The sequence below is a fragment of the Megalobrama amblycephala genome, linkage group LG3, assembly GCF_018812025.1.
Source record: "Megalobrama amblycephala isolate DHTTF-2021 linkage group LG3, ASM1881202v1, whole genome shotgun sequence".
Lineage (NCBI taxonomy): Eukaryota > Metazoa > Chordata > Actinopteri > Cypriniformes > Xenocyprididae > Megalobrama > Megalobrama amblycephala.
Genome location: NC_063046.1, coordinates 47123515 through 47145059, shown reverse-complemented (window position 1 = coordinate 47145059; position 21545 = coordinate 47123515). Strand labels below are relative to the sequence as shown.

At 36.4% G+C, this 21545-nt stretch overlaps 2 protein-coding genes across 3 annotated transcripts in view; both read left to right on the top strand.

The window, feature by feature from the left end:
• The first annotated feature begins 482 nt into the window (after positions 1-482).
• Positions 483-17858, top strand: ntn4 (netrin 4). The gene is made up of 10 exons (XM_048185724.1): positions 483-1011; positions 2883-3358; positions 3619-3888; positions 9232-9358; positions 11284-11469; positions 12738-12927; positions 13938-14017; positions 14199-14267; positions 14389-14562; positions 17699-17858. Exons 1-10 carry the CDS (start codon positions 933-935, stop codon positions 17842-17844), a joined length of 1797 nt encoding a protein of 598 aa, XP_048041681.1. The 5' UTR covers positions 483-932; the 3' UTR covers positions 17845-17858.
• A 1219-nt stretch (positions 17859-19077) lies between these two features.
• Positions 19078-21545, top strand: part of dock11 (dedicator of cytokinesis 11) — a 113165-nt gene continuing 110697 nt past the window's right edge. For both annotated transcript variants that reach the window (XM_048185723.1, XM_048185722.1), the window contains exon 1: positions 19078-19304. In XM_048185723.1, the coding sequence (XP_048041680.1) occupies positions 19203-19304 (102 nt within the window). In that variant the 5' untranslated portion in view covers positions 19078-19202. The remainder of the gene's footprint in view (positions 19305-21545) is intronic.

The window sequence follows — 21545 nt, the reverse complement described above, 5'->3', positions numbered from 1 at the left end:
GCAGTTTTGGCGGAACCACTCGGAAGGGGATCATTTGTTCATATAAAGCATATATATTTACATTTTTTTTTCGAAAATTACGGATCGTTTCGCTAGATAAGACCCTTATTCCTCGTCTGGTATCGTTTAAAGCCCTTTGAAGCTGCACTGAAACTGTAATTTTGACCATTTTCAACCGTTTGGAGGCCATTGAAGTCTATTATAAGGAGAATAATCCTGAAATGTTTTCATCAAAAACCTTAATTTCTTTTCGACTGAAGAAAGAAAGACATGAACATCTTGGATGACATGGGGGTGAGTAAATTATCATGAAAATTTTATTTGAAAGTGAACTAATCCTTTAATTCAAAAGAAAGTGCATATTTAGATAGCTGGGCAAAGTGAGAGAGGTGGAAAGCGAGAGCACATCCTGCAAGATCTGACGTTGAATGACTCAGATGACTCATGCCAGGAATGCTCCATTAAATCGAGAAAAATGCTGGGTGAAGGGGCGTGGCCTCTGTTCTTCAAAGGTCCTGTCACTCACAGGGGCTCCAGATTCCAGCTCAGGTGTTACAGAGCTGCACGCGCAGCCCTACGAGTCGCGCTCAGAGCAAAACACACGCATAATTCACTTTTATACGAACAGCGCGAGCGGACAGCTGTCACCGGGGACAGAAGTGACTCAGATAGACGCATATTAATGGTTACCCACCAATGGCGCTGTCGCGAGAGATTATTGTCCTTTTTCAGGTAAATAGTTTCTGTTTGTTATGGGGGCATATCACCTCAGCTCAGCGTTTGCGCACCTGGCCAACCCACGCCAATGAAGTCGTGCTCCTACATGCAATCTGAAAGGCTCTGGAGCGGAATCAGGTTCCTGTGCGTATTGTGGATTAAAACCCTCGCGGGGTTCGATACGTGTAATTTGTGGATTTTTTCCCCCTGGATTAATGACTAATATGGAGCTTCCAGGGAGATGTATGTTGTTCGCAGCGCTCGTGATGAGCGTTTCTCACCCTGCGTGTTCAGGTCAGTGTTTAAACTATTCACCTGCACGTGCTATCAAAACAAGTTGGCTGGTTGTCAACCAAACAGACGCATGGTGTCAGACGAACTGATTGATATGGAGGGATGGGGATGATTTGAATATGTAAAACAAAACAAAACTTTGCATGTGCATACACACCCAGCAAGATGTTGCTGAATCCAGCCAAAAATGCATTCAGATTGATTCTGCAGTTGTAGAATATTAAAGCACGTTAAAGGTGCGTTTACTTTGTTAGGGTAATACATTTGAATTGTATTAATAAAAAACAATGTTTATATGTTTGTCAGTGTGGGAATTACACAATGATTTTATAAATAGCCTATAAACCGAGCTGGGTAGTAACTGATTACATGTAATCTGGAGTACTTGGATTGGTAATTGGATTATATTACATTTTAAAATGCTCATAATCAGACTACAGTTTCTTTTTTATTGATTACATGATTACATGTTATTCCCACAATGGCAGTAAATTATTCAAAATTCATTGATTCTTCCCACTACTTTTTAAATTAAAAAAAAAATGTCTTTCTATAAAAGTCTACTGCTTTATATACTTTCAGACTTTTGGAATTGCACAGACAGATCAGATACTAGTCATGTGAATATCACTGAAAACTCAGCAAAACACAGCATTTGATCACTGGATTTACAGAAATAATTTCACTTTTAAGAAGTATTTCTCAACATGGCAGCGCTGCATGTCTAATCAACTCCTGACAAACATATTTTAATTATTATTTGAATTAATCACTCATTGAGTCAATTAACCATGTGTTACTGTGTTTGAAAGTCTTTTTTTCATTAAAAGACATTAAAATATACAAATGTACATCATATTAACATGCAATGCAGGGATTCCCCAACTTTTTTTGTCAGCTGAACCTCCTGAGATTTTTAGGCCAATAATAAAATTAAAATAATAATAATAAAATTAAGTTCACGGTTTTCTAATAATGGTCACATGGCATGCAGGTAAATGAAGAAAATATATATATTTTTAATCTTTTTTTAATATGCGTTTTATTTTGATTGCTTCTTATTTTTAATTATTTATTTTCAATGATTTAATTACGTAATAGCTTTTCATTAAACTCACAAACCCCCTGCAGTTCCTTCATGAACCCCAGTCTGGGAAACCCTGACTTAATTTAATATTTAACACACTTCATGTTATTGACAAGGAATTGAATATATTTTCTTTTTCTTTGTATTTTTATATCAATATGGTACAAGATTATCTTATTTAAATCAATGTGATAAATGAGTTTGGTCAAAAGTAATCTAAAAGTAATCACAAAGTAGTCTGATTACATTACGTTAAATGTGTAATGTAATGGATTACGTTACCAACTACAATTTTTGTCATGTAATTTTTTTGGAATCAGTAACTGATTACAGTTTGTAAGAAATCTACCCAGCTCTGCCTATAAAAACATTTTCTGATGCGATCCTGTTGATGTTAGTCTCGCACAATGCGAATTGTATTGATTTGTAAAAAATCTGACTTGTAATCTGGCTTTAATCAGTGCTGAAACGCTGCGAAACTCAGCTAGTATGAAAAAATAAGTACTTTAGCCTACTTTAATATGTATGAATTTCATTGCATTATTTGACTTATCTATCGAACAAGTGATCTGGAAACATTATCTGCAAACATCTCAAAACTACATGTTTTTGCAGTTACTTTTTTTTGTTTGTATTTTTTCTTTTCTTTTTTTCTGCAGTGTGCAAAGTCTTTTTGGGGCAAGTGTATCTTCTAATCGTAAAGTTTTTTTTTTTTCACATTCAGGCAATTTGTTTGTGCAATGTAGTGCTGTATTTAAAGTATGTGTTTGTTTATATGTACCAGGATGTGAAAATCAGGTTTGTAATCCACGCATGGGGAACCTGGCAGTCGGGCGCCCTGTACAGACAATTTCCCAGTGTGGCTCAACCTCTCCAGAACGCTACTGTAACTACAAAATGGGTAGTTGTGTGTTGCACTGTGAGGTGTGTGATGCTTCAGTAACGCATCGTGCGCACCCACCCGCCTCCATGACAGACTCGCCCTTCAAACACCCGCCGACCTGGTGGCAGTCCGCTCAGGAGGTTACAATAGAAACTCTACAGTTGGATTTAGAGGTGGAATTTTACTTCACCCATCTTATTATCATATTCCGGTCTCCACGCCCTGCTGCCATGGCAATAGAGCGCTCACAGGACTTCGGGCACACATGGAGCCCTCTGATGCTGTACGCACACAACTGCAGTGAAGTATTCGACCTGGAGGATGGACGCAGATGCACTCAGAAATACTCCACATCATGGCCTTGCAGCAATGGAGAGGTGAGTGTGCACAGAATCTCACATTTTAGAGAAGATGCATTTGCGCAATACATTTTTGGGTGCAGTTTTTTTTCTCGACCCTTTAACATATCTTTTTTGTGTGTGTTCACATAGCTAATGTGACAAGTCACCAAGTGTCATTTCATTCCGATGGAGCAAAAAAATTTTAAATCTGAAACGTAACATTTTTTCAGTCAGTGGAAGTCTATGCAATGTCCTCACTAATATAGTGAAACAGACGTGTGTGTGTGTGTGAGCAGGTCATCTACCGTGCTCTGTCACCTTGGGACAAAATGGATCCGTACAGCGTTAATGCCCGTGCCCTCCTCGGCATCACTAACATACGGATGCGTCTACTTCAACCGCAGTCCTGCCCCTGCCAGCCTAAACTTCCTGATGCCAAAGGGCCTACTGCCCACTATGCCATCTATGACCTCATTTTAAAGGGAGGCTGTTTGTGCCATGGACATGCAGACCAGTGTGTGCCTGCTGGTGACCAACAGATCACACACCCTCCTAGCAAACACATGGTAAGTGTATAGGTGTAATGCAGAGTCATTATTTTTTAGATCTGTGCATACTGTATTTTTACACAATGTGGTATCACAAAGGCCTAAGTGTTAGTTTTGACAGAAACAAATAATTAATTTCCTTTCCTTTTTTTTTTTTTTTTTTTTTTTTTTTTTTTAATTTACAATGGAAATCAATGGGATCCAGTGTTGTTTTGGACCAGAGGTTTAGTATTTTTAAACTATTTATATATTGTACTTATTAATATTTTTATAGTTTGTTTTATATTTTTCATTAAAATTGCTTTTCCCATTTTTATTAGAATTTTTTAATATTTCTATTTAGCTTTATTTTTGTTTAGTTTTGTATTTTTAGCATGGAACCACACTCTCTCTCTCTCTCTCTCTCTCTATCTATCTATCTATCTATCTATCTATATATATATATATATATATATATATATATATATATATATATATATATATATATATATATATATATATACATACATACATACATACATACATACACATATATATATATATATATATATATATATATATATATATATATATATATATATATATATATATATATAATTTTTTTTTTTTTTTTTTTAAGAATCATTTTAGTTAAATCATGGCCTAGAATTAAGAATTAATTCCCTCGATTTATTAAGATGTTTATTATTAATATTTATTAAAAGTCATGGCCTCTTTGAACTGTGTAATGAACCCAGACTCAGTCAGGTTAGAATCCATTTTGCAGAAGTTTAATGAAAAAATCCAAAACAATAGGCACAAATGTGGTCAGGAAGGCAGGCAGTGGTCGAATAACCGGTAAACGGTCCAACAGGCGATCAAGGCAGAAACAGTAATCCAAAAATATAAATCCAATAAACAGGCTGAAGATCATAACATGAGGCAAGACAATGGCACAGCGGGGAAACGCTCGGTAAGGCAGGTGAACTGGCAATACTTCACAATGGGCATAGTCAAAGTCCCTTTCAAGGAAAGTCTGTTCACTCTGCTGCCATATTTGGGAAGCTATTTTTTCGGGCACCCATGACCCATTTGAATGGGGAAATCCAGAAATCTCAAAAACTGCTTGAAGAACTTACAATTCAAATCGGCAACAAAATCTAATATGAACTGCCCCATAAATGTTCTTATGCTCAAATAGTGTTAAAAAAGTTTATTTTTTCAGACTAGACCAGCCAATGGTGGCAGTCATGACCTAATGGTTAGAGAGTCAGACTGGTAACCTGAAGGTTATGGGTTTGATTCTCAATACTGGCAGGAAATGACTGAGGTGCCCTTGAGAAAGGTACCTAACCCCCAATTGCTCCCCAGGCGCCAAAGCAAAAATGGCTGCCCACTGCTCTGTGTGTGTGTGTTCACTACTCGCTACTACTAAATGCAGAGGACAAATTCCGAGTATGGGTTACCATACATGGCCTTCACATGTCACTGTCACAGAACTTGATTCATCCACCTAACTAAAAAAAAAAGTCAATGTGCATGTGAAGTCCTAAGCGCGAGTCTCAGGTTTCGGTGTGAACCGGAGCTTCAATCGACAGCTTCAATGACTTCACCAACTGGCACTTTTATTTTTATATTGCTTGTTGTAGTTTCTCCCATCCATAAGTAATAGAAGTGAAATGTCTTTGGCTCTGTCCCAAATGGCACACTTCATAGAACTTTTGGTCTTGTGGACTTACAATAGCTGCCGCTCCACGAGACCGAAGGGTGTCTCAATTGTCAATTTTAGGTTTCAGAAGGGTGCTCACGAGTGCCCCCTTCGCGGTCGATATGCGCCCTTTATGCACACTTTTGCCGAGCCCGCATTGGTGCGAGCTCCGCAGCAGAAATCTTCCCGACAGTCAAAGTGGCATTACGTCATGAAAGTGCTGACTTGTAGGAAGACTGCGAGTGTTTAGGGTGCCATTTGAGACTAATGCTGTGTTCCACTCCAAATTTTTATGCCCTTCACTCGCTAAGTTCCCTCCGTCTCGTGGACTCGGATGTGTGGCGGAACTCGTGTATAAGGTTTAAATGAAACACACTAATCATTTGGAATTCACTATGGAGCTGATTTATTATTTAAACCCCCCTTTTTTTTTTTTACTTATGAATTTGATTAATGCACCATTCTATATGCTTATGAGTTGTTAGAGAAAAATAAAATTACACAAATGAAAGAAAATCTCAATAGTATAAACTTTGATAATGAACATAAGGTAGCTACAAGTATTATGCGATTGAATCTCAACATAAATCTCAAAATAATTAATATATCATACTTCAGTTAAGCGCGATCTGCAGCGATGTCACAATCAAGTTGAATTGTGGAATATAGAGCTGCTTGAAGTATACATCAGAGTAGACTCGCTCCCTCGGTCAAAATCAAGGGGATATGAGGGTCTGTCCATATAAACTTCCCTCATCCACTTCACGAAGTTGAACACACTTAAAAATGGCGACAGGGATTCCACCGAGGGGAAGTGCTTAGGGAAGTTTGCAAGTGCGTGTCTAAAACGAGTGGAACACAACCAGGGCCCACATGGCTTATAAACCTACAAACAGGAAGTCCCTGTAGAGGGAAACTTCATTATTCTGTAAAACAGGTCACATTTGTATGTGCTTTATTAAATATATAGCCGTTTTACTCAAGATTTTACTCCTTCGAAGAAGCGAGTGAAGATGAGCATTACCAATGTTTATCACATATGCAGATTAATATCTAAAAGTTATTTATTTTTCGTCTTTTCACTAACATTTAGATATTTAAATCAAATAAAATGGCAACAATAAAAAGATCTAGCTAGGTTAGCTGATTACCTTAATACCTTCCTATTTGTTCATGTAACGTTCTGTATAAATCCTTTTCGTTCCCTCGTTTTGATTTAACTAAAACAAGGGAACGAGTCATTACGTGGCCATGATTTAGTAAATCGAGGGAATTATTATATCGTGTACATGATTTACTTAAAACAAAGGAACAAATTACTAAAATGTGCTGACGTATTAGTAAGCTGTGGGAACAAATTGTTAATTCGTGGTCATGATATACATTTTTTTTTTTCCCCTCCGCATGTCATGTGTGGGGCTCCATATTTTAGTACTTTAAACTTCAACTAGTACTTAAAATTTTCAGTTAGTTGCCAAGGAAATATTTGTAGTTTTATTTGTTTAATTTCAGCATATTTTAATTAACGCAAATTATTTTTAATATTTTGAGTTTTAGTTAATAACAGCGCAGTTTTGGACCCAATTGGTTTTGATTGTGTGGGCAAAAACAATTGAAACATTCTTCAAAATTTAGACATTTTTAGACAATTTAGACTGAGATTGAAACCGCATGAATGATGTAAATCATGACAGAATTTTCAACAGTGGCAATGTAAAGCAAAAATGGCAAACAACTTTGCATTGTTTATGGTTATCCACATTCCCAGAGAACACGTTTCCCGTATGATTACATAAACAGTTCCCCCGTCTTTCACCCGTTCGTTCTCTTTCCCCCTCTCGCTCTCACTGTCTTTATTCAGATTATATAAGCTGTGTACTTGCTGTTCATTTGGCTCTATCTCTGCGGAGAGATAAAACTCTGATAGCAACTGAAGGGTAAAAAGACAAAGTCAGGCAGGAAAACAACGGAGGGAGGAATACCGATAAGTGCTGAGACAAAAACGAGGGGCTGTGTTGTTCGCCCCTTTTCCTAATTGAGTTGTTGTTTGCATGCTGTGATCAGACAATAATAGCAATTAGTCTCACTCGCTCAAACACGCACACATCAGCTCGTTGCTCTCTTATCAAAGGTCAGATCGTTTGATCTAGCAGCCCAGACAAAACACAAACCCCGTGCCAATCGACAAGCATGCACATTCAGATGTACACGCTACCCACCCAGACATGCAGACGAACACGGTCGCATTGACATGCTTTGTCCATCCACACTCATAATAGGAACACGTGCTCACACGCAACCCTTGTGTGCCCCTGCAGGAATGTTTTGGTTAGCAGGGAGAGTGTGTGCGTCTGAGTGCGTTTCCTCCCATATTATGATGATAAACATGTGAAAGTGTTTCAGATGCCAACTAGATGGAGTGCTGCCAGTTCACCCCCCCCCCACCCTCTCAAGCGCTAATTTGTCCTGAAATATTTTCAAAATTCTTCTCTCACTTGTTTGTTTTCACTGCTCTATTTTCATTCCACATGAGAGTGACCGATAATATTTATCTGTGCTTTCATTGAAAACTCACGGAGGAGAGGACATCTCGATGGATGGCTGAGTCTGGGATATTGAGGAGAATCATTAGGTCATCAGGGACGTTGCAGACGAGGAGGATGTTTTTATACAGGACTATTGAGTGAGAGATGTTGAGCGCATAACTAATTTAAAAGGGATGTAGGAGAGAATGAGGGTCTGCAGCAAGTGAAAATTGATTATGGGTAGATTTTTTTTTTTTTCTTCTTTTTTCTTTTTCATTTTATCATCTCCCAGGCAAAATTGTGCTAGCTTAGAAAAGAAATGGCACAACTCCCACCAAGAAGATACATGGTTTGATGTAACATTCATGTGTGTTGCACAAATCCATTAAAAAGGTCAAATATTTAGTTATTATTTACATATTCCAAATCCCTAAACCAAAAAAGTAAAAATGTTATCAATTACACTTCTTCAATGTTTAAAATGTTTTTGAAGTGTCTTATGCCCACCAAGGCTGCATTTATTTGATCAAAATACTATTAAATTGTAATAATATTGCACAGTATTACTGTTTTAATAAGTTATATTGTGAAATATTATATGATGTTGAAAACAGTTTTTACTGCTTTATAATTTTTTTGGAAACCATGATACATTTTTTTAGGAGTCTTTGATGAATAGAAACCAATGTAACCTTTTTGAACTTTTGTAACAGTGTAAAAGTCTTTACTGTCATGATTGATCAATTTAATGCATCCTTGCTGAATAAAAGTATTAATTTTACTTAATTTTAAACTTTTGAATGATATTGTACCTAGTGAATCTAATAATCAGTTTTGGCAATAAATGTCAATTGGGAAAAAGTCCAGTGAATCTAATGTAGCAAACAAGCTAAGTGTAGGTTCTGGTAAGAACAAAAAGTCTTGGGTGTTGGCCTATCCCATTTGGTTTATAGTTTGGCAAAGTATGTGGTATCATAAAATATTTGGCATCTGAATGAACACCGTGGACGCTGGAGCATGTTGAGGATCGGCTTAGTAATTCTTTGCTTGTAAGATTTTTAACAAGCGTTTAGATGGAGGTCCTCTAAGGTGAATTTGTAACAATATGTCATTGTATTTTGAATTGTGTTTTTCTGACCTCTGCCACAGGTGCACGGTAAATGTCTATGTCGGCATCACACGGCTGGGGATCACTGTGAACGCTGTGATCTCCTTTACAATGACCAACCATGGCAACCAGCTAACGGTTTAACCGGGGAAGCTCATCAGTGTGCTAGTAAGTTTCAGTTTATATATAAAACTAAGCAGTAACATGGAATGAAAAACACTTTTTTTTTTTGGTGATAGGTTACTTTCAATCTCTTTGTGTCGGTAAGATTTTTTCAATGTTTTTGAAAGAAATTATTGATATTCACGAAGTCTGAATTTATTTGATGAAACAGTAAAAACAGTAATATTGTGAAATATTATTACAATTTAAAATAACTGCTTTCTATTGTAGTGTATTTTAAAATGTAATTTATTCCTGTGATGGTAAAGCTGAATTTTCATCATCATTACTCCAGTCTTCAGTGTCACATGATCCTTCAGAAATCATTCTACACTGTAAACCCGAATATATGATGTTCCCAATTTTAAGTAAGCAGAACTATCAAGTTTTGAGTTTGTAGTACTCATGCATGTTAATTGAAGTACTGAATTAGCTAACTCATACGTTTTGATAGCAAATAACATAAAATATTTAGTTAATTAACTTTTTTATTTTGAGTTCTTGAAAATCAAATGAGTTATTTACTTCACTGTAAACCCTAAGAAAATACAGAAAATGCCAACTTGCTAATTTGATAATATGTTAACAATAGCATGGTTTAGCACTTACTGAATGAGTACAGCAACTTAAAACCTATAACTTACCTGCCCTCATAACAAGCCGCATACGCTACTTGTCACCATGATGGTAACTCTCCAAAAACAGAAACAGAAACAGAAACTCTTCTAAATTAGCATAACAAAACATTAATTACTACTGAATCTCCTTTACCATTAATCTTACGCAAAAAACATTATATAACACTCCATTTTAACATTTACTCTCCCTTTCGAGTGCCATGGGCAAAGCATGCTGGGAAATAGAAATCCCAGTCCAGTTTCAGTTAAACTTAAGTTAGTCTAAATTAAAAGAAATTAGTTCATACAACTCAAAACAATAAAACAGTTCAATTTACTTAAAATATGTCAGTTGAACTCGACAAGAAAAAGTTCTAAATACTCATAACAGTTCATTTAACTGAACTAATTTGTTCAATTTAAGTTTGTCCTACTCAAACCAGTTAAGTATTTTGAACATTGGGGTTTACAGTGTAATACACTGATTTGGTGCCTAAGAAACATTTCTTATTATCAATGTTGAAAACTGTTTTTACTGCATGGAAATCGTGATACATTTTCTTCAGGATACTGTGATGAATAGAAAATTTGAAAGAAAAGCATTTAATTGAAATATAAATCTTACTGACCCATTATTTTATTTATTTTTATTTTTTTTAAATGTAGATATGTCTCTGGTCCCTCCTTCAGTGCAAACCTATAGCAAGGTTGCCAGGTCTGTTAATGACAGACCAGTGATAAATTATAACTATAAATACCGAAGTTATAACTTTAGTCTAAAACCAGCCTATTATCTAAATGATCAAAATATGGATTTTAGAGTTCAGTAGTTATGGTAAGCATTGGGAATTTGAGCTGCACTCTGAATTATTCAGCATCTGTTGGATGGTCAAAAACATTTAGATTAAAGGGATAGTTCACCCAAAAATGAAAATTCTGTCATCATTTACTCACCCTCAAGTTGTTCCAAACCTGTATGAAATTCTTTGTTCTACTGAACACAAAGGAAGATATTTGGAAGAATGTCAGTAACCAAACAGATATCACCCCCCATTTACTACCATAGTAGGAAAATTCTATGGCAGTCAATGGGGGGCAAGATCTGGGTGAGTAAATGATGACACAATTTTCATTTTTGGGTGAACTTTCCCTTTAACATCTATTTAGTCCAATATTTCCTACCACATAATAAAAAGTCAACCACAGCAGTTCAAAAGTAGCCCAAATCTTCAGGAAATCTGGCAACCCTGGTCTAAGAAAATGATTCATACCCGTAATAACCCAATATTTGTGTATGCCTGTGTCATTGTGTAGAGTGTAAATGTAATGGCCACGCAGAGAGCTGTCACTTTGACGAAACCGTATGGCTACGCTCGGGTCAGCGGAGTGGTGGCGTGTGTGACTGCCTTCACAACACCAGCGGCCGTCACTGCCAACACTGTCAAAGCGGCTTCTACAGAGACCCCGAGAGACCCTTCACTGCCCCGGATTCCTGCAGACGTAAGACGCAATCATGTATCATTGTGTAAATGCACATTCAAATCCATGTTCACACAGTAATCGCTCAACATTGGCACATTTATATATTTTTATTCTACAGTCAGTCTGAATACTAAATTCTGATTGGCTGGAAGGTGTGTATGTTATGAGAAAGTTATGAGAAAGAACCATATTCATCCACACAGTCGCGCAGAGCTGAAGCACAACCAAAACAATGTTCTTCCACAAAATGCATTCAAATTTTGTTTTTTAACTGCTAGAGGACCAAAAGTTACATGTACCTTTAAAGCGAATAGAATGCTAGATCTAATGAGTCGTAATTGACGAAAATAATTCATTTTTACTCTTCAGTCAAATATTGTGCTGCAAACATCAATAACAGCTTTAACTTGTCAATGCTGGCAAATGACCATGGTATAAGCAGGATAATCCACATCTAGCTGTGCTTTAAACTATTTAAATGCACTCCATTTTGCGTTGAGTGGTTCTAAAATAATTTATGCACAGCTAGCCATGGATTATCCCTTACTTAAACGCAGTATTTAAACTATAACAAAACGACCATCCAAGTGGGGAATGCTTCTATAAACATTGGATGCAATGTTCCTTTATAATTAGTAATAATTTTTGTTAGTGTGTGAATGTATGTGTGTGTGTAGTTGTGTCTTGGACAAAGATGAAAGCCATTAATCTCAGATTTTGAAAAGCTGCTTAAAATGGAATGTGGAGTATCTGTGATTTCCCCGCTATACACTTCCTTTCCTGATCTCCGTCTTTCTTCAGCATGTGCATGAAAATGTGAGTGAGTGTTTAAGTATCTGTTTACGTGGCCTAGATGATGTCAAAATTCAAGAACTCGTCAGATCAGCGAACATGTCCAATATTGTAGAACACACACGCATGCACACATTGAGGGGATGTTTGGTATTGAATGTTGTTCCTGCTCGGAATGCTAATGGCTCTTACGACAAGTTTAGACATGTAGAATAACAAGAACATTGATGGGATCTCTGCCGTGTGTGTGCATATTGTGTATGAGGAGGCAGATAGATTAATCATCAGATGACATTATAATAATTAACTGCGCATGGTAAGCGTCAGTCTGGTCTGTATAGCTCTGTGTGTTCGTTCTTATGGTGCGAGTCATCGAGAAACTCATTGCTTAGAGCAAAGCATATTATTAAATTAGTTTAGAGCCTCAGGAAACACCAAAATTTTGCAGTCTGATGTGTGTATTTTGTGTAACTTTCTTTCTTTCTGAATTACAGCTTGCATGTGTTACCATGTTGGTTCCACAAATTGCAACCCTGAGAATGGAGACTGCGTCTGTAAGCCAGGGGTGGCTGGGCCACACTGTGACCAGTGCATGCTGGGATATTGGGGTTTTGATGAATATGGATGCAAGCCCTGCCAGTGTGCTGGTGATTGTGACCCGTACACAGGAGACTGTATGTTTAGGTGAATATGAACCGTTTTGATTACCTTAAAGGATTAGTTCACTTTCAAATGAAAATTAGCCCAAGCTTTGCTCACCCTCAACCCATCCTTGTTGTATATGACTTTCTTCTTTCTGATGGACACAATCTGAGATATTTTAATAAATATCCTGACTCATCTGAGCTTTATAATGGCAGTGAACAGGGGTCATGAGTATGAGCTGAAGAAAGTGCTTCCATCCACATCCATTCATCATAAATATGTGCTCCACATGGCTCCGGGGGGTCCTTCTGAAGCGAAGCGAAGCGAAGCATTTGTGTAAAACAATGATCAAGTTCTGAAGTAAAATATCTAGCTTCCACCAGACTGCCTTCCGTATTCAACGTACAAAGAAAGTGTAAAACTCTTGAAGTTCAAAAAGCTTACGCTCCGTCCTACGCCTTCCCCGTTCAACTTGATGCGACACCAGTTTACACTTTCTTTGTAGCTTGAATATGGAAGGTGGTCTGTCGGAAGCTAGATATCTTACTTCATAACTTGTTAAATATGGATATTTTTTACACAAATGCATTGTTTCTCTTTAGAAGGACTTTATTAACCCCCCGGAGCCGTGTGGAGTACACCTTTATGATGGATGGATGCACTTTCTTCAGCTCATACTCATTGATCCCTGTTCACTGCCATTATAAAGCATGGATGTGTCAGGATATTTATTAAAATATTTCCAATTGTGTTCATCAGAAAGAAGGAAGTCATATACACCTAGGATGAATTTTGTGTTTTATATTTAATTTTTTATATATATATATCAAATTAAATGCATACAGGAGACTGTATGTTTAGGTGAATATGAACTGTTTTGATTTACCTTAAAGGATTAGTTCACTTTCAAATGAAAATTAGCCCCATATATAATATAATACAATTTACATATTATACTATAAATTTCATATATAGATAGTTACATAGTTATATAATCATGCATGTGTTTGCTTTTTGTGTGTTTGTTTGTGTGTGTGATTCTTGTCTAGGTCTGAATCAGCTCACAACATCACGGCAGAAAGTCATCTTTTTCGAACAGAAGAGCTTTTCTCCGCCCTTAGTCATCCAGGTATTAAATGGAAATCTTAGAGCTGATAACAGCACTGTCTTGTTCCTATGAAAAGTTTATTGTCTCGTCTGAGTTAAAGGCATGTGCTGTTGTAAAGTCATGCATGTTTTTAAGTTGTCGTAGCAACAGAAAGAAACTGACAGCCAATACTTTAATTGCTGGGTATTTCTTTTCTTGACAGACAAATGTGTATGCAAACAGCAAGCTCTTGGAAACAGCAAAGTATTCTGCAACGTAAAATATGCCTATGGTAAGCAGCATATAAAACGGTCCTGGACCAGAGCACGCTTGCTGTGCACTCACCTCACCTCAGTGCTCTGTTCACTTTATGTAATTAATGTGTGTTTGCTTGTGTGATTGTGTGTTTGTAGCAGTGAAGGTGAAAGTGCTGAGTGCTCATGATAAGGGGTCTCATGCAGAGGTGGATGTTAAGGTTCTCAAGGTGTTGTGGGATAACTCGCGCCTCGGGCTCTCTCGTGGAAATCATATTCTTTATCCCGAGTCTTGGACCTCACGAGGCTGCACCTGTCCTGTACTTTTCCCAGGTTAGCAAACATGCGCACAGATTCATGGTTTATGATGGGGAAAATACGCAAAATACGCCGTATGGAGCCTGCACATTTGCCTCCACATCTGTGGAGGTCTGTGGAATGGATTAAAATATGATCAAATGTGTTAAATGAGCCTTGGAGAACAGTATTTAACCAGTGTTATCATCAAATCAAATGCAGTGTAAATTAAGTGTAAATTCTGTAGAAATCTGCAGTGCTTTCTGCTGATTTCTGTGAGCGTCAAATAATGCCATATCAGACACAGTCTGATAACTACGGTGACCGTGAGGCGACATGTTTGGTTCGTGATGATATGTGGTGGCCACAAGGTCATTTTGTCGAGGTATCAACATCCTTATCCGTGTCTACGCAATGCGAAGTCTCGGCCTCGAGATCCTATGTTGAGGAAATGACATCTGTTTCTCTTTTAACAAACCCGCGTTTGTTTAAGAATAACACAGGATTAAGAAATGATTATATTAACCTATGCCTAACATTATATTATATTATATTGTGCATGATGTTGCCTATAGACAGCCTTTGACAGCACTGTTATTATCAATAAATGTTAAAAGAATATGTAATGTAGGCCTACGAGAAAACATTTTTATCTATCCCATCCCACAGCCATTTAAATTTCACTGATCAAGTCTTAATTAAAAATAAAATATTAATTTATTAATATTAATTTGTGATAATCCCAGGTTGCTATGGTCACGCGTGTTTGTTGACGCGTTAAACAAGAAACGGATGTCATTCCCTCAACATTGGCTCTCGAGGCCACGGTTTCACATCGCATAGCCACGACACGAGAATGTTATGACCTCGTGGCCATGACATATTATCACGTACCTACGAATTAATATATCGTGGCTACGACAAAACTAAGTGAACCAAACGTATCCCTTGCCGGTCACCGTGGATAATAGTAGTTTTTGCTGCATTATTTTTCTGAATGCGTAACTTATTCACCAAACTTATTCAGCAACTTATTCAGTGACTATTCAACAAATTTTTATACACTTATTTTACTCTTATACTCATTTTTTTTTTAAATAAAATTGTACTTGGCAAAAATCATGAAGAATGAAGATTTTTATAATTCACATTTACATTTAAATGCATTTATTTTAATTTGACTGTGTTACTGTTAGTTAGGATGGCCTAATCTTAAGTCTTGTTATTGTTAACAGCAATTGAAATAAAGCTGAAATAAAATATTAATATTAAATGGAAAAACTTAAAAAACTGAAACAAGTTTAAGCTGAAGTACTAAAATAAAAATAAAGCTAAATAGAAATTAAAAAACTAATAAAAATGACAAAAACACAAAATTATGCAAATTAAAATGAAAATTTGACACAAAAGTAGCAATACAGTCTTACAAATTTCTTGTCAAGGATAACACAATAAAGATGCATTAACTTATTTCTATTGTGGTCCTTGATTTAAAAACCTCATATCAATGACTACAGTTCATTTGGCTTGCATCTCCACCCTAATTACATACAAACATATATCCACTTACATAAATCCATATACATTAAGACATCCTATCTCTTCACCCTTATACTGAAACATCACAGTCTGTTAGTACCTTGATATCCAAAGGTAACTTATTCCACTCCTTTGCACCTGAATATTTACATGACCTTTGACCATACAAAGTCTTAAACCTACATAGATTAAGATCCATAATACTTTGTCTTGTAAAATTGCCTATGTCTTATATTAACCTGAAGGAAATAAGAGTTAAAATATACTTGAGCTCTATTATTAGTAATTTTATATACCATTTTTAATTTCTGGAATACTAATCTTCTTTCAATTAGTAACAACCAGGCTGCTGAAGTTCTGTTAGCTAGTACATATCCATCAACTTTGACTGCCAAGTCATCTACCTTGCATAAATTAAATTTAGACCCAAAAAGATAAGATTCTGTTTTACCTACATGTAATAAAAGATTAGTTTTAGACAGCCACTCCTTCACCTTAACAAGCTCCTCACCTAACTTTTCATGAATTCTATTAGTCTCCTCCTCAGAAACACCATCAGTGTATAAAAACATATTACACTCACACACAGCTTGGATATCATTTATATATAATAAAAACAAAAGAGGGCCAAGTACAATACCCTGTGGAACTCTGTTATATATATACCTTTTTAATCTCAGAAAGTATCCTTCCAACTTCTACCCTTTGTTCTCTCCCTGATAAATACAAGGCCAATCATGGTTTAAATCATGTATTCACAGCACATACTTTATCCAATAATAGTGAATGGTTCACTGTGTCAAAAGCTTTTTGAAGATACCATTCCACACAAATTTCCTCCATCAATCTCTTTCCTAATAAAATCTGTCAAATATAATAAACAAGTGTCTGTTGAATAAGACCTTCTAAAACCAGACTGAAAAATCCATAAATTAATCGATTCTTGCAAACATAATCATAAATAAATATACACTCTAAAAAATGCTGGGTTAAAAACAACCCAAGTTGGGTTGGAAATGGACAAACCCAGCGATTGGGTTGTTTTAACCCAGCGGTTGGGTTAAATATTTGCCCAACATGCTGGGCAGTTTTATTTAAACCAACTATTGTTTAAAAATGACTATATGGCTGGCTTAAAATAAACCCCAAATAGCTGGTTTATTTTTAAAATTAAAAACCAGATGCAATTAGAGGCAACAATAATAGTCAAAAGGTGAACATTTATTAATAAGCAATTTAATAAATGTTTATTGTTTAATAATTATTCATTGAACATTAATAAATGTTCATTTCCAACATACTTTGGGTTAATTTTAATTAAGCAATACAGTAATTTTTAAACAATAGTTGAGTTAAATAAAACTACCCAGCAGGTTGGGCAAACATTTAACCCTACCGCTGGGTTAAAACAACCCAATTGCTGGGTTTGTCCATTTTTAACCCAACTTGGGTTGTTTTTAACCCAGCATTTTTTAGAGTATAAGAATAAAAGCTAGTTCAAATATACATAAATACTTTAATATTACTAAATAATACCTAATTATTTAATTTTGAACCCTGCCTGTTTTTTAAATGCATTTAGTGAAATTGGGCTAATGTGATAATTTTACAAACTGTTTTCCTCTTGCTATAGGGATGGAATATCTTGTAGTTGGACATGAGGATGTGAGAAAAGGCCGTCCCATGGTTAACATGAAGAGTATAGTGAAGCCGTGGAGACCCAACTTGAGCCGAAAAGTCCATCAGCTTCGGAAAACCAAATGTAGCTCAAAGACCTAGAGACACAGAGAGATATTTAAAATATATCTTCCATGCCACTTGTCAACTTAGCCTTTATTTTATAATGATCATTTTCACCCTCTGAATCATACTAATTCTTTAAAACTGTGGTTCTCAACCGTTTTGACTTATAAGGCCCCCTTTTGTCCAAGAAAAAATTTGGAGACCCTCCTATCTAAGCTGATATGTACCCCTGGTAGTCTGTTGTAATAAAATAAAAAATAAACTTAATTTAATAAGTTTAATGTTTTAAATGCTGTTTTTTTTTTTTTTTTTTTTTTTTTTTGTGAATATAATTACATTTATATCATTTTAAGATCTACTAGGGCCCCCTGGTTGAGAACCACTGCTTTAAAACCTGCTGTTTGGATGCATTTGCTAGCTGTCAGGTGAATGTTAGCACTGTACAGAATGTATAATATATATATGTATGTATGTGTATATATAAGATAATATATGTAGTTTTTTTTTTTTATTTCTATAACTAACCCTGTATATAGCATGCATTTTGTACACATAAAAATACAATGCATATATGCAATGTTATTGTCCTATGTTTGATTCACTCACAATTGTAAATCTAAAAACTATTTCATGATGTGATATGAGTTTTTGCATTATTGCATTAAAGGGATAGTTCACCCAAAAATGTCATGTTATTCCAAACCTGTATACATTTCTTTGTTCTGTTGAACACAAAGGAAGATATTTTGAAGAATGTGTTAAACTGAACAGTTTTGGGGCACCATTGACATCTATAGTAGTTTTTTTCCTACTATGGAAGTCGATGGTGCCCCATAGTGGCCTGTTACAAACGTTCATCAAAATAACTCCCTTTGTGCTCAACAGAACAAAAAAAAATTATAAAATGAGTTTGAGTAAATGATGGGTGAGTAAATGATGACAGAATTTTCATTTTTGGGTGAGCTATCCCTTTAATATATACATATTAATACAGGCCACGACCACAAGGTGTCAGTCTATGATCATATTTATTTAGTATGTTGAACAATATTCATAAGAACTCGTATTAATGTTTGCAACATGATGATTTTCTGCTGAAGAGAAGGTAGGCCAAGGCTATCTTAAAAAGTCTTATTACAAAAAGCGATATGGCTAAAGCTCACACTTATTTTTTCCCCCCACATTATTGCTTTGGAGACTTTAAAATGTTATTTCTAAACCAGGGATTGCTGAATATCAGGCAACCCCTCGTGATGGGCGGAGCTAACGCTGGTCCATGAGGCCCCCGCCCGCATCCGTACCTCTGTCAGACTCGCAGATTGGAGTGCCGCGATGTCGCTTTCCGCTATGAGAACCCTGATGGAATTACAGTCAAACTAAAGAAGGAAAGAACCATGTCCGAAGTACGAAAATTCACAAAAAGGTTGAGCAAACCTGGGACGGCTGCGGAGCTCAGACAAAGTGTGTCGGAGGCGGTGAGGACGTCCATTGCTGTGGTTAGTAACTCAAGAGCGTCCAGTCTCTCTCTTTGGGGTGTGCATCTGTAGGCTGTGTCTCAACACGTAGTGAGCTACCTATGTAGGCGGCGTTTTTGACATCACAGGCGCGAGCATGCTGTCTAGGTAGGCAGCTCACTAGATTGTGAAACAGTCCTAGTTTATTATTTGACCTCGTATATGTATATAAGCTGTCAAGTATTGCTTATACTCGTTTTTTTTTTTTTTTATAACGGCGTTTGTAGGTATTATTGATACACGTGCCGGACTGCTGAGGCATAACGTCTAGTTGTGCCTTCAAGGCAGTTATAGCAGCACAGCTTTAACATCTGTCTTACACATCACATAGACGGCAGTAGTAACCTTGTGCATTAATATAGCCTACTGAGGTATGTTTTGATTTAAATAAAAAATGAGGGATCTACTCTACTAAACGGTTTGGTATTTAGGTGATCCTGACCGTTTCTTAATGGGAAAAGACATTGTTCTCTAGCTCCTTCTGGAACCACATGGAGCATCCTTATGCCTTTGTGTAAAGAGACATGTGCATGTGTTCATGCAGCAGTCCAAGAGCAGAGCCCATGCTCTCTTTGTGCCTTTATTGAACCATCTGAGAAATGAATTATCAGAAGATATGTGCCATTAATGTTTTTTAGGGAGGATATAGATTGTTGCAGCATTCATTAGAGGCATGCTCAGAAATTATATTTTCAGCCAGACATGTCATGAGACTGAGATTTTCTATGTTGTATGAGAAGTTCTATAATGTCATGATTGTCAGATTGATTGTGGTTTCCAAAGAGACAGAAAACAAATGGCACTCTATGGAGATTGCAGAGCCCTTGCGTTTCCCTTGAGAATACCCTCTGGCTGCTCGGCTGTGCTTCCTGTGTCATCTGCATGCACTGAATAAAGTATTTGTCTCAGCTCTTCTCTTTTGTGCCTCTTTTGCACACTTGTGCATTTGCACAAATTCGACCAAAAGATGAAACAAGTGACCACTTTTATTATTGTCGCTCATTTATTTACTTAAAAAACCAATGGAATTGATAAACAAGCACAGCGTTATTTGTGTTGACTTATTTCTCATGGGAAGTTTCCTTATTTTGTCTTGTTTTGTTTTTTTTTAAATATGGAATTATAAATCGTTTCATAGCCATAAACATGATTTTCTACTTGTTACTCGGTTTCAGGTGGTATAAGGGGGCGGGACATTGTAAAAAGCTGACTACACCACAGTCACACAACTTAAGTGTCACCATCACTAAGCTTCTGACAACTTTCAGTTTTTGTTTAAAACCTTTCCATTGAAAGTTCAAGTTATAGTAGTTTGCAAGAGCTTGATTATAAACACACCGAGGCTGTGAAAGCGGATTAGTGAGTAGATGAGTTTACCTGTTCGGTTGATGATGTCTAATGTCCCTGACAACCTCTGTAGTCACATTTAGCCACTTGTTAGCAACTGCTTTTAACAAGACAAGTAAAAGCTTTAAAGGGTTAGTTCACCCAAAAATGAAAATTCTGTCATTAATTACTCACCCTCATGTCATTCCACACCCATAAGACCTTAATTCATCTTCAGAACACAAATTAAGATATTTTTGATGAAATCCAATGGCTCAGTGAGGCCTGCATTGATAGCAAGATAATTAACACTTTCAGATGCCCAGAAAGCTACTAAAGATGTATTTAAAACAGTTCATGTGACTACAGTGGTTCAACCTTAATGTTATGAAGCGTCGAGAATACTTTTTGTGCACCAAAAAAACAAAATAACGACTTTATTCAACAATATCTAGTGATGGGCGATTTCAAAACGCTGCTACATGAAGCTTTATGAATCTTTTGTTTCGAATCAGTGGTTCGGCGCGCCAGAGTCACGTGAATTCAGTAAACGAGGCTTCGTTACGTCATAAGTGTTTTGAAATTTCAATAGTTCACGTGACTTTGGCAGTTTGATACGCGCTCCGAACCACTGATTCGAAACAAAAGATTCGTAAAGCTTCAAAGCTTCATGAAGCAGTGTTTTGAAACATCACTAGATATTGTTGAATAAAGTCATTTTGTATTTTTGGCACACAAAAAGTATTCTCGTCGCTTCATAACATTAAGGTTGAACCACTGTACTCACATGAACTGTTTTAAACATGTCTTTAGTAGCTTTCTGGGTGTTTGAAAGTGTAAATTAACTTGCTTTCAATGCAGTCCTCACTGAGCCATCGGATTTTAACAAAAATATTT